Source organism: Gavialis gangeticus, unplaced genomic scaffold (genome assembly GCF_001723915.1).
Source record: "Gavialis gangeticus isolate Ggan-Ray unplaced genomic scaffold, GavGan_comp1, whole genome shotgun sequence".
NCBI lineage: Eukaryota > Metazoa > Chordata > Crocodylia > Gavialidae > Gavialis > Gavialis gangeticus.
This window is the reverse complement of record NW_017729002.1, coordinates 20,082,887-20,099,078: the sequence shown is the minus strand read 5'-3', so window position 1 is coordinate 20,099,078 and position 16,192 is coordinate 20,082,887. Positions and strand designations below refer to the sequence as shown.

At 54.9% G+C, this 16,192-nt stretch overlaps 1 protein-coding gene across 2 annotated transcripts; it reads right to left on the bottom strand.

The window, feature by feature from the left end:
- Positions 1–902: 902 nt before the first annotated feature.
- Positions 903–14,470, bottom strand: RHBDL1 (rhomboid like 1). Of its 2 annotated transcripts, none has more exons than XM_019507597.1 (7): positions 14,091–14,470; positions 12,281–12,505; positions 11,924–12,072; positions 8,634–8,701; positions 4,490–4,590; positions 3,546–3,606; positions 903–2,541 (listed from the first exon to the last, which is right to left on the bottom strand). In XM_019507597.1, the coding sequence occupies exons 1-7, from the start codon at positions 14,433–14,435 to the stop codon at positions 2,270–2,272; spliced, it is 1,221 nt and encodes a 406-aa protein (XP_019363142.1). In that variant the 5' UTR covers positions 14,436–14,470; the 3' UTR covers positions 903–2,269. The 2 variants fall into 2 exon arrangements, with proteins under 2 accessions (XP_019363142.1, XP_019363141.1); XM_019507596.1 differs by having other exon boundaries at positions 8,589–8,701; positions 14,100–14,461.
- Between the last annotated feature and the right edge of the window lie 1,722 nt (positions 14,471–16,192).

Here is a 16,192-nt window from a genome sequence, read left to right as displayed (position 1 = left end):
AGCTCCATTCCTGGACTCTGTGTTCAGGCTGCCCATTAATGGGCCAGCTGCGGTTCAGACCCTGTTATTTTTCACACCAGCTACCCACCACATACCAGATGTTAGCAATTTACCAGGCAGGGCTGGACTTGCACTGGTGACTTTTTCAGAGGCAGCACCCCATACTTTCTTTCCCAATTCCTACAGCAGCCATTGCCTGTTAACAACCAGAAGAGTCACCTGAGCATAGAGATAAAAGACAAATATCATGATGGGGTCCTGGGGTCTCAGAGGAACCGAGGACTTGCTGCTGCTTCTGCAATCCATGAATAACTGTCAGAGGAGCAGATGAAGGCCTGAGCTGGATGACTTCTGTACAGTCAAAGGGTCAGCTGCCCGCAATCACCCTTGCAATTATTAAAGCTCCCCTGATTTGCAGCTGATGAGCTACCCCAGAAGTCAACAGAGATGATCCAAACCATCTGGGAGTGCTGCTGGCACATGGGACTGTCCACAGCAGCATTAGATGGGGGAGCGCCCACATCAAACACCCAGTGCTTCAACAGCCCAACCCTAGCATGTTTCACAAACTCTGATGCTGCAGGTGGCAGGGGTTACCCTGGGCAGACTTTTCTCTCTTCTACCTGGCTAATGGGGGGACGGGGGGGGACACACACTTGTATCTCTGTTCATGGGACTGACTTCACCTTGGTAGGGGGGAAGGGCACTGGCTCATCAAAGGAGCTAATGAGTCAGTGCAACCCTCAGAGCAGGTGATTTCCACTGGTCCCTCTGCAAATGAGGTTAGCTATTGAATGAACCCAGGCCCAAGCAGGTCAGGGACCTACTGATCCCTTTTGCCGAGCTGAAAAAAGCAACAGCTAATCTGCGGGCAGGATAGAGACAGACAGTAGGGACATATAGTGTGCAAAATATTTATTTATACTCCAAAAAGGTTCAGATTCCAGGTGCGGGTCCTGCCTTTTCCCCTCTGCTCCTCACCCTATTTGCATTGAGAACCCATTGCAAGAGACCTCCCTGCTGCCCACGCCAATATGCCATCAGAGAGGTAATGCTCTGGGCTGAGTCAAATGCCAGCTATGGAAGTTCTGGGGACACATGGGCTTTGTGATCTAAACAGCCAAACTCGGGGCACTGCTGAGATGAGTTGTGCAGATCTCAGCTCTGATAGCATAGGGGGAAACACTGATTTGACATCATATACAACAGGTGCAGTTCTGGTCAGGAGACAGAGGCTCAGGCTCCTACCAACAGGGTAGCTATCAAGATGAGCCCTGAACTCGGTGCTGAGGGAGATCTAGGTGGGCTGGGGAAGGAGGGGGAAATCAAACTGAACAGCATTTTGGTGCCCCTTGGCTAAGAGACCAGACCTTAATTTTCTATGGCTGTTTCCTACGAACAAACAAGCAGGCATTTCTCCTAGCTGGGAACCCCCTGACCTACTCTGAAGCCTGTGGCCAACCTGAGGGCTCCACTCCCTGGTACTGTTGTCCCTGCACCGGTCTGCACGGCCCCGTGCTCTACACGGCAGAGGCACTCTGTTCTGCTGCTGGCCTTCCCCATGCTGCTCCCACCTGTGCCCAGCCCTGAAGAGCAGGGGTTGGAGAGGACTCTGCAGTTAGGGGTCTGCATACGGCATGTAAGGGAAAGAGAGGAGAGGCTGAACCATCTTCTTATGGGGTGGTATTTCACTGGGGTCCCTGCAGTGTTCCTGCTGTCTACAGCAGAGGAGCTGGCCTGCCTGAGCCTATGAGGGAGACTCAGTGAACTGAGCAGCGAGGGATGTGGGAGGGAAGGGAGCTTGAAAACTGTACATTCAACTGAGCACCCTGGCACTGCCACCCTGGCATAAGGGAACATGCATGCTCACTCCCACTCAGCTTGGGGGCCAGGCCTGCTTGCTGGGGTGGGTGGCACAACACACACAGCAAACATGTTTGCACAGGGGTGGGCACACTGCCCTCGCTCACACCCAGCATGTGCATGCACAGCCGATCTGGCCTCTGGTGAAGGGCCCCACTCTGCCACGTGGGCAGGGTGCCCAGTGCCCAGTGCCCGGGTCCGCTGGGCTCCACATCACACAGCTGCTGCCTCCCAGTCTCAGGCAGGGGCCTAGGAAGATTTCAAGTTCAGTCTCTGGCTGCGAGAACACCTCGATAGAAAAGCCAGCGCGCGTCTGGTCCAGTGCAGGCCCCCGGGCACGGGGCTGGCACCCGTGTCATCAGGGTTTTGGCACTTTCGGGGGAGGATGCTGGAGACCCAGGGGAGGCTATGGCGGTGGTGGGATCTGTGCCCCCAGCAGGTCATAGGCAAATATGTTCCAGAAGACAGCGAAGACGAGGAAGGTGGCATAAGAGAGTAGCACGACCCACCAGCCACACTGGTCCTGCAGGTTCTCCTCATAGCTGCGCAGGATGGTCAGCCCCATGCTGATGCCCACAATGGCACCTGCTAGGTGAGCCATGAAGCTGGGTTGGGGGCCAGAGGCTGGCAGGGGAGGGGAGAAACGGAGCCAGACGGCTCGACCCACCTCTGAGCTCACTGCGAGGGAGAGGATGAAGAGTGGGAAACCAGCTTGATTCAGCAAGGACCCAGCCTGAGAGCAACCCCACTACCCCTGCTCTGCACACTGGGTCCTGCGTCTGTCCAGCCCTACTGCTCCCAGGCCCCAGCCACTACTGACAGGGACAAGTGCCCCCTCTGGAAGGCTGCACCTTTCTGTGCTGTTTGTTGTCATTGAGTAACAGGCTGAGGAAGATTTTGGTGGCATCCCAGCAGGCACCGGTCTGCATGGCCTGGAGCTGAGCTTCGTCAGGCTACAAGCAGGCTGGGCGTGAGATGCCTATGGGTGAGGGCGACAGGCCACAGGAAGGGCTCTTCAGGGGAAATGCCTGCGCGCTCTCCATCAGAGGCAGACTTGAAGCAGAGACTGGCACCTCTCAAAGAAACACTCTATATCAGGGGTTGTCAACTGGGGGTACGCGTACCCCTGCGGGTACTTGAGAAGGCCCTAGGGGGCACACATGGGCGGGCAGGGACCATCCCGTGCTGCTGGGCGGGCGCTGTGTGCCCAGCTGGACATGGGGGGGTGAGGGAAGCTTGCACATGGTGGCAGGGCTGCTCCTCATTCAGCTGTGCGCCACCTCCCCCTCCCCCCTGCTCTGCGTCCAGCCTCCAGGGCTACACTGATCCAAAAAGATTGAAAACCCCTGCTCTATATCATTGTGCCCATGAGCAAGGCAGTCAAGCACAGGGGCTGTAACTACTCTTCCATCTCATGGTTGCATGGGAAGGGGTTCTTGGAGACTCTGGGATGGAAAGAGGTGGAGACTTACTTCTCTGGTTCAATCAGTGTTTGAGAGGATTTGCTAACACAGCAAGGGAGGGCATTCTCCCTGTTGCAGGAGGCCTGGGGTGAGGTTCCCTGGCCTGTGCTATGTAGGACACAGGACCCAGTGACTGTAATGATCACCTCTGGCCTTGGAGTGTCAATGGCTGGCACAGTCCTCCCCCAGGGCCTTCTCCCTGGTAGCCAACGTACTTACTGCACACAAGGGCCAGGACCATCCGGAGCAGCTTGTAGGGGCAACGCATCCCTGCCCAGTTCTGAGGACAGACAGACAGAGTTACAACTACACAAGACCCATGGCTGGGCTCAAGCAATGGACTATTCCTGACCCATTTCCAGCTGGAGGGGACCTGTGGCAGCCTGTCAAGCTGCAGTTCACTATCCAAAATGGCAGCAGGGAGGAGTGAAGCTCCTTCAGAGGAAGAAGTTTACTGCCTGCCTAGGAGCATGGCCACAGCCAGGGCCACATTACAGCAAATGGGGCAAGACAGCCATGGCCAGCTTGCAAGGCCTGGAAAGCCCTGTCTATATTGTTCTCTGGGGCAGATGCTGGACAAGCCCAGGCACCAGTGCCCTGCTAAGTGTGACAGGGTTGAGGCAGAAGGGTGGGAAAGAGGGGGAAATAGAGGGAATGGGGCCTTACCCCTCAAGAAAACCCTTGTTGAGGCCTCACATTCTTAAAGCAGAGATTGATGGTGGCTGCGAATTGTCCCCTGGTGATAATACTGATCACAGGTGGTTGGCCAAGATAAGGCAAGCAGCAAATGCCCTTCATTGCTCCGGTCTCTACCCCATCCCCCTGCTACCTCCATGTCAATGCACTATCCACAGCTGGTGCCAGCCCAGAGGTGTGGAGTGACCCTGGTCTCCTACAGTGCTAATCCCAGGCCAGCAACGTACCAAAGGACATGGATCAAAGCTGTTTGCCTGAACCAGACTGGGTGGGCAACCATCATGGACATGACCATCCCAGCCAGCACCAGCAGCTCATGCCACTGCCTTCCTCTCAGAGTTTGTCTGGACCCTCTTTAACATTATCTCAGCTGCTCCTGGGATCCCAGTAGGGAACAGGAGGACATATGCCACATGCCAGTCCCACCCCGGTGCCCTCCTGGCAGGCTGCACAGCCAGAGGACCTACCATGACAACATTGGCCAGGTGAGCAGAGCAGAGGGCATAGACGCCTCCTGAGCCTCCAACCAGCGGGGCCCTCATGTCCGTGATGGAGACAGTCAGGGAGCCTGCAGGCAAGAGGGGAATACTGGTGACAGAGCAGAGAAGAGTGCGCCTGTGCCCTGGGGCAGAGTACAAGGAAATGGGCTCAGAAAGACAGGCTTTCCCAGTCCACAGCATGGAGCTTTTCATAGCTCCTGCTCTCGCTGCCTCAGCATCAAACTTCAATGGGACTTTCCCCATGTACAGGCTTTTCCACCACATCAGTCTGCATTACAACATCAGTGCATACTCCAGCCCCTGCACATGCTCTCCTCCAAAGCATGTACTCATCTGGTGTATACTGAGCAAGCAGAGTGCAGCCCCTCACCCACCACAGAGCACGTGCTAACAGCATACACAGCGCAGTCCACCACAACACCACAGAGCACACGCTAATACAGTCCTGCCTCAATACCCAGCACAGAGCACACACTAACACCACACCCAGCAGAACCGCTCACAACCAGCACAGAGCACACGCTCACTCCACAGGCAGCACAGCCCCTCACACCCCTTTTATCTACCTCAGCCAGCAATGCCAGCGCTACTCCTACAAACTGCACGCTGACTCCTTCCAGTCCAAATGCGTACTGCGAGCACTCACCACCCAACGCATGCTCCCCCACGGTCCCCTGCTGCTGCACTCCTGCCCACCTACAACCAATGTGCACTACACACTTGGTGCAGGGGTGCTGACACCCCGAAATGAAGACCCCCTGCATTTACATCTCCTGGGCCAAGTTCATCCTGGTCTGATCACACTGTAACCAACAGGATTACCCTGGAGAGGAACCTGCCTCATGAGGAGTAAGGCACCCACAGCAGGTGGCTATCACACTGACCCTGCTGGTTGAGTCTCTAGAAGGGCTGGTATGCTGCTCCACATGCCCCCTGACACTGCCCCAGGCCACCTGCTGGTAGCACCTGGGAAAGCCCCTAGGAACCAGGCAGTAATCTCATCTCATGCCACCCACAGGATGTGGAACTGTGCCTGCCAGCCAGCACACAAGCACCCCCATCAGAGGGGAACCACCCCGGGAAACATACCTGGGGAATGGGACTGAACATCAGCTGCCCTCCAGCTCAACCACAGCCGCAGCCACATCAGGGAAACTTAGCTGTGCCCTTGCAGCACTCTGGGTACAGTCACGTACAAAGCTGGCTTGAGAAACGTGGGCAGAGGCTGTCACCACAGTGTCAAGGCATCCCTTCCAGGGAACTGGGCAAGGCCCCACTTTGCTCTCAGTGTTGGCACAGAGTCTCTGAGATGCGGGCAGGGTTGGTGTTTGCTACCCTCAGTCCCAGGCCATTCTCTGCTAAGACAGCAGTTTCTGGGAGCAGAGAGTGGGTTTGATGGGTACGAGGAGCCCTGGTTTCTGATCTCTCCAAAGAAATCCATGGGTGAGTAATTCTGGCTACTCTGCTAATTGCCCAAGGGCCTTGCAAACAGCTCTGCATGCAGTCAGCAGCACAGAAGAGCGTTAGCACTCAGAGGTAGCTTTCCCCAGATGCCTGCCTGGTATATATAGCTCTTGAGCTAAAGAGCATTAGAAAATCTCTTATATTACAGCACTGGGTGAAATGGAGTGAAGGGCCCCCATGTGTGACTGTCCTATTCTGGCTGAAATGTAGCTGAGCACCATGAAAAACCACAGGATTAAAAGGTTTGGTGTCACCTTGAACCCCAAGTATGACTTCAATTATTACTGTTCACACTGCACCAACAGTGCGCATGGTTTCTTAAAGACCAGGGCTCCATTAACAATAAGGGTCATACAATAATTATGTGGCTCTGTTCAGCCTGGAAACTCTCTGAGCCTTTCACAAATGTCACCAATGCGTAAAGGATGTGCAAAAATCACTTCACACACATGCCCTGAAGTGCCACCAGCTCTGGGGAGATGCACAGGAGCTGGAGCTGTTTAGCAGAGCACCCTGACACCAGACAGCTATTTAGGACAGGAAGTGAAGAATGTGGTAGCCAACAAGAAAATCTGAAAGGGGAGTGAGTTAGAAGGAAACCATGTGCCTGAGCTAAATCTGACCAGGGCAGTGGTTTGCACAACAGCTCTTGCCCATAGCGCCAACAACAAGGACTGCCTAAAAAGATCAGGCCTTGGCTTGAATTTCATCCAGAAGATGGTACCTTAGCAGGGCTGAGTCCCAAGGGGCATGCTGGGGCACAGCCCACCTTGGCCAGGCTCCCCTGGCTCTGCTGTCCATTGCTGGTGAGAAGATGTGAGGTTACAGCCTCAAGTGCCTGAAATGGCTAGAGGGGGTGAGTGTGGAGTTGGTCCTACATCCCCAGGCCAGCTGCTTCCTCCTGGCTGAGCACCCCGATATGAAATGCAGCTGTTCCAGGAGTTGGGGTAGGGGTCACTGCTGAGACAGAGAGCCCTTCCCTTCTGTGTCACTGGTTCAAAGATGGCTCATCACAGCTGTACAATGCCCACTTTGGAGCTCCTGGTAGTCTCACATCCTAGCAGATATGGCTCTGACCTCTAGCCACAGAGAAGTCAAGGGCCAAATGGGCCATGAAGACTGATCTTTGCCCTCACCCTTAGCCCTAGAGGAGCCTCCCAGGTCAGGTTGGGAGACCTGGCACACTGGACTGCTTCTGCCACCTGCAGAGGGCATGTTGCTGTCAAGGGCCTGGACAGCATCCATTAATACAAAGTCAGCGATATATACAGAATTGCAACAAGCCTTGGCAGGTCAGACCTACTGCCCTGCTCCAAGCTTTGGCCATTTACAGTGCAGAATAACCACTGACCCACCTGCATAAACACCCCAGGGAAACATCAGCTGTGGTCAGGGGAATCTTTGTCGTCTGCTAGTGACACACAGCCAGGCAGGTCCTATCCCATCCAGCAGGAGGCAGCCACCCTGGATGGATGAGGGATCCCCACTCTCTGAGCACTGTGTGCATGGGGACTCTGCTGCAGCAGGTCTATAGGCAGCGGTCTCTGTGTTTCACTCACTACCCTATGTGCTCCACGCTGACAGAGAAGCTGCCAGGGCCCAAAGGATGCCTTTACCACCCCTCCACCCCCAATCCCCTCTCCCTGCACTGGCTTCCTGCTGTGATCACTTCCTGCATTTCCTGAGCCTAGATCCAGCTTGCAGCAGGAGAGAAAGGAAGGAGACTTTAAGGATCAGGTCAGCAACCAGCAGCAGCTCAACAGAATTGGGGTCCCTGCCTTTGCAAACCCTGCAGGGCTCTGCTCTGATGGAGAGTGCACATGGAAGAGAATCTCCCCCCAGACACACTGCCCTGCTAGGCTATCCTCAACCTTTCCCTGGGGCTGGCTGACCTGAGGAAGGGAAACATGTCATGAGCAGCGATAATTCTTCACTCACTTCAGCAGAAGGAGCCAATCCCTCTGGGAATAATGGAGAAGGGAGGGGATGGAGAGCTGTGCTGGCTTTGTGGGTAGGACATGGGAAGTGAGGGTGAAAGGGGCCACAGGAAGGAAAGAAACAACAAGGGATGGGGGAAAGGAGAAAATATGGTAGAGAGAAACCAGGAGACAGAGCTGGAAAGAGCAGTGGCCTAACTAGGAGATGGTGCGTCACTCTCTAACCAGGAGCCCACACCTCATACTCAGCATAGCTGATAGCTGCTCTTAGCCAGAGGAAGGGTTATCTACCCAGTCAGGAACCCAACTGAGACTATGTCATTCCACCCTGGATGGAGACAGGGTGAGGGGCAGAGGTATTGTACCAAGCACCTGAGAGCAAGAGGTGGGGGAGGGAGGGGCAGGGGGAAGAGGAGGGGATCTGAACCTCCCCAGCCTTCCCAGTGTGAGGTAGGGGTGGACTGGGAGGCACTCCAGAAGCTGCTGCAAACAGGATCCCAGGGCCTTCAAGACAAAAGTGTCCAGTGGTAACACAGGGCAAGTTAGTGCCAGTGGGTAACGCACAGTCTGGAATTGCCGATGCCATGGATGCCCCTGCCAGTGCAGGGGAGGGACAGGGGAGAACATACTTGACTGAGGTAGCCCCAGCCAGTGCCCCCACCCACCTGCCAGCACTCCCGCTAGGTAGAGGAAGCTGATGCGCAAGATACCATGGACCATCTCCAGGGGGACCCCGATCATCAGCTGGAGGAGGGCATTGAATCCCAGCTGTTCCAACCTGGACAGAAACATAAGACGACAAGTTAAGCCCAGCAAGCAGAGTCCTTCTAGCTAGACACACAGGACAGGGTGGGGATGTTACACTCCCCTGTGGTGTGACTTTCAGAGAAGATGAAACAATGAAGGGAAAGGGACTCACCCAAGGTCACAAAGACAGTCAATGGCAGAGCTGGACACAGACCCTAGGACTTCTGGCCCCCTGATCCCCTTCCCTAACCATGAGCCCACATCTCTCATACTTGGCATAGCTGACAGCTGCTCTGGGCCAGAAGAAGGGGTATCTACCTGGTCAGGAACCCAACTGAGACTGCCCTTCAGTCACTCTCACCTAGGCAGCATTTGAGCTAGAGAAAAAAGCTCCATCTCACATGACCAGCTGCCCCAATCTGCTCCATCTCCCACCTGGAATTTGCTTCCACACTGAGCACCTGCAGGCCCTCCTGGGTCCAAGGGAGGGATGGCTGCAATAGGAAGGCAGCTTCGGCAGCTCAAGCCTATCGAACCTATGAACTGTTGTGCCTCTACAGGAAATCCTGGCCTTTCAAGACTCCTTTTTATCCCGAACTGGAACAAAGAGTCAAACACTGACAGTTCCTGCAAAACAAATTATGCAAAAATGGCATTTGGCAAATACTGAAGCAACTGGTTATAATCTTCCAGTTCAATAAAACCGAATCACCTTCTTTTGACTTTATCCTTTCAATTACATTAAAGGGAGGATTGATATAACATATTAATAACAACATTGATTGCAATACAATGATAAAGACAATCAAGAAGCTAACATCCAAAATAAAGACCCTTGGTGTCAACTGAAATGTGGCCTATGGATAATTTGGGTTGGAATTTTCAGTGTAACTGCTGCAGCCTTGCTAAATACTTGGTGTTGGTCAAACTGGCATTTCCCAGTGAAAATGTGCTCCATCAAAGCATCATCAACCAGCTCAGCCCTCAAGGAAGAGCCCAACAGTGCTCCCATCTGGATGCCAACTTCCCAAGCATGCCCTCGGTACAGACCAGCCAATCCCAGCCATGCTCAGAAGTATCCCATTGATGGGGCATTGCGTGGCCGTTGCAAGGCAATGAACACCCAGGGTTGGAGACAGCGGCTCAGGAATTGCCTGTAGTTAATCCCACCATTCAGCAGATCTGATTGGGGCTGTTAATTTTGCTAATCAAGAGGCCATCAATCCAGGGAACAGGCTGTGCTACCGTGGTCAATACCTTTGCAATGATCATTATTATTTCATCCCCAATTGACAGTCTGTGTGGTCGCTGCATTGGCATGGCACAGGGACATGCAGCCTCTGCAGCCAGGCAGTCTTAGAGCTGGGGGGCTTCTCCTGTCCTTGGTTTTGCTACTGCTTTGCCACAGAGCCAGCTTTGAAAGAAGAGGAGGTTGGCAATGCTCATCTTTCACAGCACATCTGCCTCTCCCGTCAGAAAGCGGGGGACACCTTGCCACTCTAGCTGCTGGCTGTAGCCAGAGATGGCTGATGACCCCTCTTCCCCCTTGTCCTGTATTTCGGTGTATTACTGGTCAGCTCAGTGCAGGCCACAGCCATCAACACACAACAAAACCATGGGGTATGGACAAATCTGAGCCCCTACCCACTTCCTCCTACAGCTCTGACCATGATGGGGGCAGGAGGCAACCCTAAGGAAGGAGCTCCTTAATGCACCCAGCATCACTCTCAGCATGCCCTGACCCTACACAGACACACAGGGGTGCCTCTGCACAATGGAGATCCCCCCACCCCGGGGCTCTGAAGAGGAATGTCAAGTCTAGGAGGGAAAGCTACCTAGACTGTCTTCATGCACAGGCTAGTCAATTCATCAAGGATTTTAGAGGCTTTCGCCCTTGTCCTGCTTCCCACAGTGACATCATAATGCTGTATTGATGACATCACACTGGCAGCTCATGTGCCTTGGTGCTAAATTCTAGCCACAGGAGCCTGGCTTTGCTCTCTCACATGCTGCCCACTGGGAGAAGGCGGCAAAGAGTGGGGGATGCAGCATCCCAGCAGTGGTAGGGAGGAAGAGGAGGATCCTAGCCTGTCCTTAGCATGGGGCCAGCAGTGATCTCAGCGCTTCTGCTGCTGGGGAATGGCCTGCTCCACAAGCTCTCCCACTGTTCGAGACAGTCCAATTAACATTTTGCAAGAATGAATTTGACCTGAAGCCATTCCCAAGGCCCATTCAATTCCAACCTCAGCATTTATTTCATTTATTAGCAAGAATTTCTATAGTGCTGACCTCAGTCCTGAACAAGGCTCTTGCAAATGTTTATGATTTAACCCTCCCAATTCCATTGTCAAGTCAGCAACTGCAATACATCCTCTTCTACAGGGAAAACTGAGGCACAGAGAGAAAGTAAGTGACCTGCCCAAAGTCATTCAGCAAGTTAGTGGCAGAGTGAGGACCCTGACCTGCAAGAGCATCCTTCCTCCTTTTGGTTTCTCAAGTGACATGGTCGTGTTTCTGCTTCCTGACTGGACAAGCCGGTCTACCTCAGCTCAAAACAGGTGCTGCCTCCTCAGAAGAGGAGTGGGGTTGTGTCTCAAGTCCTGTTCTGAAGTTCCTTCCTATGAAATCCAGCCATGCCAACCACTGCCCCATGGATACAATTGGGACTGCAAAGCCAGTGGAGGCTAAATTCTAGTCGCAAGATGTTCTGCAAATAGCTGTTCTCACTGTTCAACCTGCCCCGGAGAGCAAACCACACACCAGAGGACAGCACAGGCAGCTGCAATGTACTGTCTCTCAAGATCTTCCCTCAGACATGCTCAGCCCTCTCCTGGAGGGGCCACACCTGCAGGAATAACACAACCCAGTCATGAAATCCACCCAGCCCCTGGCTTCTCCCCTGGCACTATCACCAAAGAACCGGGCCTGACTGTGACCCACTGACTCATTTCACACAGGCCATCAGGTGAGAATTACTTCCTGCCCCTGGGTCTCATTTCCAGTTCCCTGAACCATCCACTGAAAAAGGGGTCCTGGCCCAGGCACCAAATTCTTGCCATAACTCAGAGCAGAGGAGAACAAGCTGCCCTCAGCACTTCCAACGCCCTCACAAGCTGCAGGCACTGTAGTGCCCTGTGCTGAGACAGGAATCCATGTCCCATATTTCCTCTGACCTGGTTTGCCCTGCCCTGCTTGGGCGACATCCCTCAAACTCAGCATCTCCCTCCCTGCCTCAGGGGTGGTTCATCCTTACCCAACGTGCATGAACATGTAGGTAAGGAACCGCCAGGCACGGGCTCGGTGCCCTGGGTGATAGACCAGCGGGCTCTTCATGTACTCCGGGTGGTACGTCTGCAGCACCCACTTGTTCAACCGAGCCCCATAGCACAGAAACACGATGATCTGCAGAAAGAAAGGGGCTGGCTGTCAATTGGGGAGGATTTCCCTGCTCTGTAGAGCACAATACAGAGGGCAGGGGCCAGGTGGAGAAGTGGCAGAGGGCACAGCCTGCTCTGGCCCTGGGTGCCTGCAGAAAGGCAACAGAGCAGCAAATTCCCCAGGCATGGAGACGCCCTCCCCCCAGGTGCATTTCCTGCGAGGCTCAGGGTACCTGGGTGAGCGTGACGGCTGCCATGAAGATGGGCGGGGGGCAGGTGCGATGCTGGTAGAAGTACCAGCGTCGGTCCATCTCACAGGGCAGGATCTCATAGGCCACGTAGCGGACAAAGCGCTTGTAGAAGCCCAGGCCTGTCTCATCCAGCAGCACATCGCGGGGCAGTGCCCTCTGCCCATTGGCGATGGCTCGCTTGAAGCTGCTGGAGCGTTTACTGCTGATCTGCAGAGAGAGGCTGTGACAGACAACGGTTGCAGACAGAGCTCCCAGCCCTCCGCTCCCCACCTTAGCCGGCAGGGGTCGCTCCAGGCCAGGGATTCCCCCAACATGGGACCACTGTGATGTCAGGTGAGGAGAGAGCAGTGAAGGGCTGGGGCTGGGACAAGGGACAGGTGCCTTTGGAGACAGGATGCCAAGCACACAGTGTGCACAGGGGCAGCGTCTCCTGGATTGTCTCCACGCTCAGCTGAGCCAAGTAGGAATAATCTAAGGATTCACGACTGCATATTCAGTGGTGCTGTCTGCTTTTGTGGAGAGCTCAGTACACGAGAGGAAAACAAATCTTTATTTCCCCTCCAAGATGGGTCCTTGTGCAGGCCAGGGCTCTAACTATGCATAATCCCTACCCCACACACAGCAGCCCCAGGGCCAGCCAGGGCAGAAGCCTTTGCTGTGGGGAAGATCCCAGCAACAAGCTGTTTCACTTTCCCAGCAGGAGGCATTGCTGGGTACATGCAAGTGCTCCCAGCTGCTCCAGTCATCCCTGTGACTGCGCCATGGCACAAGGAGGCCATCTAACAGGAATCTGCTTGTATTTCACAGCATTTTGCTCACAGCTGTCATCTCTCCACCCGGGGGCTGCAAGCGAACTGGTGCTACCTTGCCAGCTCTGGAGAGCTCTCCACAGAGTAGGGCTCAGCGATGCCAGCCTCCCCAGCCCAGCCCAGCAGCGGCATCTGGTTCCCCAGGGCATGCTTATCTGCTGGTATCAGGGCAGTCAACGGTTTCTGTGGAACGGCCCTTTGTCCCCTAGGAGCTGAGCTCCAACCTCCTTCCGTACAGGTCAGCAAAGAGCCATGAGGGACGGATGATACAGTTCCTACCAGGCTCCAGCCCAGACTTGAACTGGTGACTTGACGGGGGGCAGGGTCCCCAAGCAAAAGCTCCCTCCCTCTGTTCCAATCCCAGTCTAGGTTCACCAAGCAAAGACTCTCTCTGTGCCAGAAGAAAGGACCAAGAGTCTGGCATTTCTGCCAGCAAACCCCTGATGGCAGGGGATGGTGGGAGGTGACCTGCTCCAGAACCACCTGTGGTGTGTGCAGGTAGAGTGTGTGTGTGTGCGCGCATGCATGCGTGTGATGATCGACATCAGGTATGTCCTCCCCGAGCTCCGCTTCCCACAGGGAGCCCTGAACTGGCCCCAGGGACCCTGTCCAGCAGCTGCGCTCCTCAGTGCAGTGGGCTGCCCTGTGAGAGCAGTCATCTCCTGGGGCTGGTGCCTCAAGTCACTGGGCCAAGTCCAGGCCTAGTGTAGGCAGGTGCAGGTCACACTGACTAGACCAGCTTGCACCATGGGTGAATTTGTGCCTTGAGCTTTCAAGCTGAATCGAAACAGAGGTCCCCCATCTAGGGCTGTGTTTGGCCCCCAAAACCCCTGCTTTTGAGTAGCATGCCCAGCCCCGCGGGTACATGCTCCAAAGGGAACGGCAACCCCCTCCCAGTCCTGCTTCCCAGTTTTATGAAGCGCAGTGGGCCTCACATCCTCATGGCATGTGTGTGGTGCCCAGGCACCGTAACTAGCACTCACGTCACTGACCAGGTCTACCAGCTCCTGATAGCAGATCTGCCCCTCATCGTTGCTTTGTGCCAGAGCCACCAGCATCTCCAGCTTAGCAGGGTCCAGGGGCAGCTCATGGCTGTGCACCAGGCTGGCAAAGGTCTCCACACCAATGAAACCGGTGTTTTCAGGATCAAGCTGGGAAAAAAAAGAGCCAGAGCCTAGAAAACAGGAGCGAGGGGCATCAGCTCCAAGCAACAGCTTACCATGGGTGCTGGAGAGATTGCCACTGGGGCTGGAGCAGATGGAAATTTTGCTATGCCTTTCTGTAGGCACCTCTTGCCAGGAGAAGTTGAGACTGCCAGAGCTGTCCATCCATGTATGCCAGGGCCTGGGAGTGAACCCTCTCACAGACTTCATCCGCCCTCCTCTCTGTGGGGGACACTCTTTGGATGCCCATCTCCCCAAACTCCCCCCTTGGGTGCAGCCAAACCACGGCTCTGAGATTGCCCTGGCTGTGTTGCCAAGTCCTGCTCAGGCCTCCAGCTGGCTGTGCATGCTGCCAGGCAGTTAACCCAGCTGTGTGGCTCAGCCCCTGTGCCCCTAGACAACACTTTTGCCTCTTGACCTGTCAGGGCAGAGCCGTGCCCCAGCGCAGCTGAGCACTAGCAGCTCCTGGCAAACTCCTCGCTTAAGCAGGCCCCAGGGCCACAGAATGAGGTCTCCATTCCCAGATGGCAAATGCCTCCTCCTGTTCTTCTCAGGCCCCGTGCCAGCCCCTCTGCCACTTGGTCATGTCACTGCTTCGTCCTGTGCCTCAGTTTCCCCAGGAGTCAAGCCAAGTTGTGCTGTCCTATCTAACAGGATCCAGTTGTTCATTAATGGGGCTGTGGGGGAGGTACTGGAGTTACTGCAGTGGGGGCCCTTGAGGAACAGCGGGAGGAGAATCAGCACATGCAGGAACACCAGGGTGCTCCGATTCCTTCTCACAGGGTCTAGTCTAATCTCCTTCAACTTCTTCAGCGGGTTTTCTCCTCACACCTGGCCAGGCTGGGCATGTGCCCATGGCCCATGCTGGCTGTGTTCTGAGGAGTGCTTCAATATAAGGAAAGGGCTTAGTAACCAGTCCCCACTGCCAGAGTCCCTGTTTCTATATGGCAGAGGGATGGGGCCTGCATTGCCGTCAGAAGGGGGCAGCCCCTGCGGCCTCGTTACAGCCAGGCACTGCCACTGACTCTGTACACTGGGGAAAGGGAGACACATGTGGCTGCCTGCGCTCACAGGGCAAAGGGCCTCACAGGCACAGGGACAGAAGGCAGAAGGCCCTGTCTGAACATGTGGCCCAGAGACAGAGGGATCCTGGCAGGGAAGAGATGCACCCAGCAATCACTGAGCTTGAGGTAGAGCCTGACTGACAGCTGTCAGTGTGATCCCCCAGCTGCTGCTCACTGGGAAATGAGAGGGGTGCCCATGCCACACTGTCATCAGTCTCCTATCCCAACTCCTGTTGCATCCTCCCCAGATGCCAACAAGCCCCTTGTGGCTGGTAAAATTCCACAAAACAGAATCTGTGGTTAAATGACTGGGTCCCTGCACTGGAGCCCAGCAGGGAGGCTGTGGAGGACGAATCCCACGCGCTACTAGATAGGCTAGCCACTGTGTCTCGGACCCACGCAAAGGCTCCAAGGCAAAGGAGGCCAAAGGTCTGAAGCTGAACCTGGTCTGCAGCAGCTCCACAAACCCAAGAGTGCTGCCTGGGCAAGGAGTCGCATTCAGTGCCAGGTTCTGTCTGACCGGGCTCAGTCCGGCCTAAAAAGCTAATGAGCTCAGTGAGCCTCAGGCAAAGCTGGGCTGAAGTGGGATGCTATAAGCAGGTCCGACACCTGCCATCGGTCTTGTCTTTCAACACAGGCAAGGGACCGCTGTTGTCTCTATATCTACGCAGCATCTAGCACAAGGGGGGTTGGGGGTGTCAAGTTTAGTTGGTCCCAAGACAGCATGGTGATAATATATGTATGGACTGCCCAGTGGCCAGCCCTACAGCTACAGTGAACATAACCCTACATACCTCCACCAGCTCCACAAGTGTCACTTCCTAAGCAACACAAAACAAAACGCCTCTAGCGAGGTAG

Bases quoted from the DNA above. Each gene is read 5' to 3' on its own strand.
- RHBDL1 (XM_019507596.1), bottom strand. From the start codon at position 14,435: ATGGACAGCTCTGGCAGTCTCAACTTCTCCTGGCAAGAGGTGCCTACA. The intron at 12,506-14,099 runs GTCAGTGACGTG...CTCTCTCTGCAG, and splicing joins ATCAGGAGCTGGTAGACCTG to ATCAGCAGTAAACGCTCCAG. The intron at 3,607-4,489 runs GTAGGTCCTCTG...GTCTGTCCTCAG, and splicing joins ACCTGGCCAATGTTGTCATG to AACTGGGCAGGGATGCGTTG.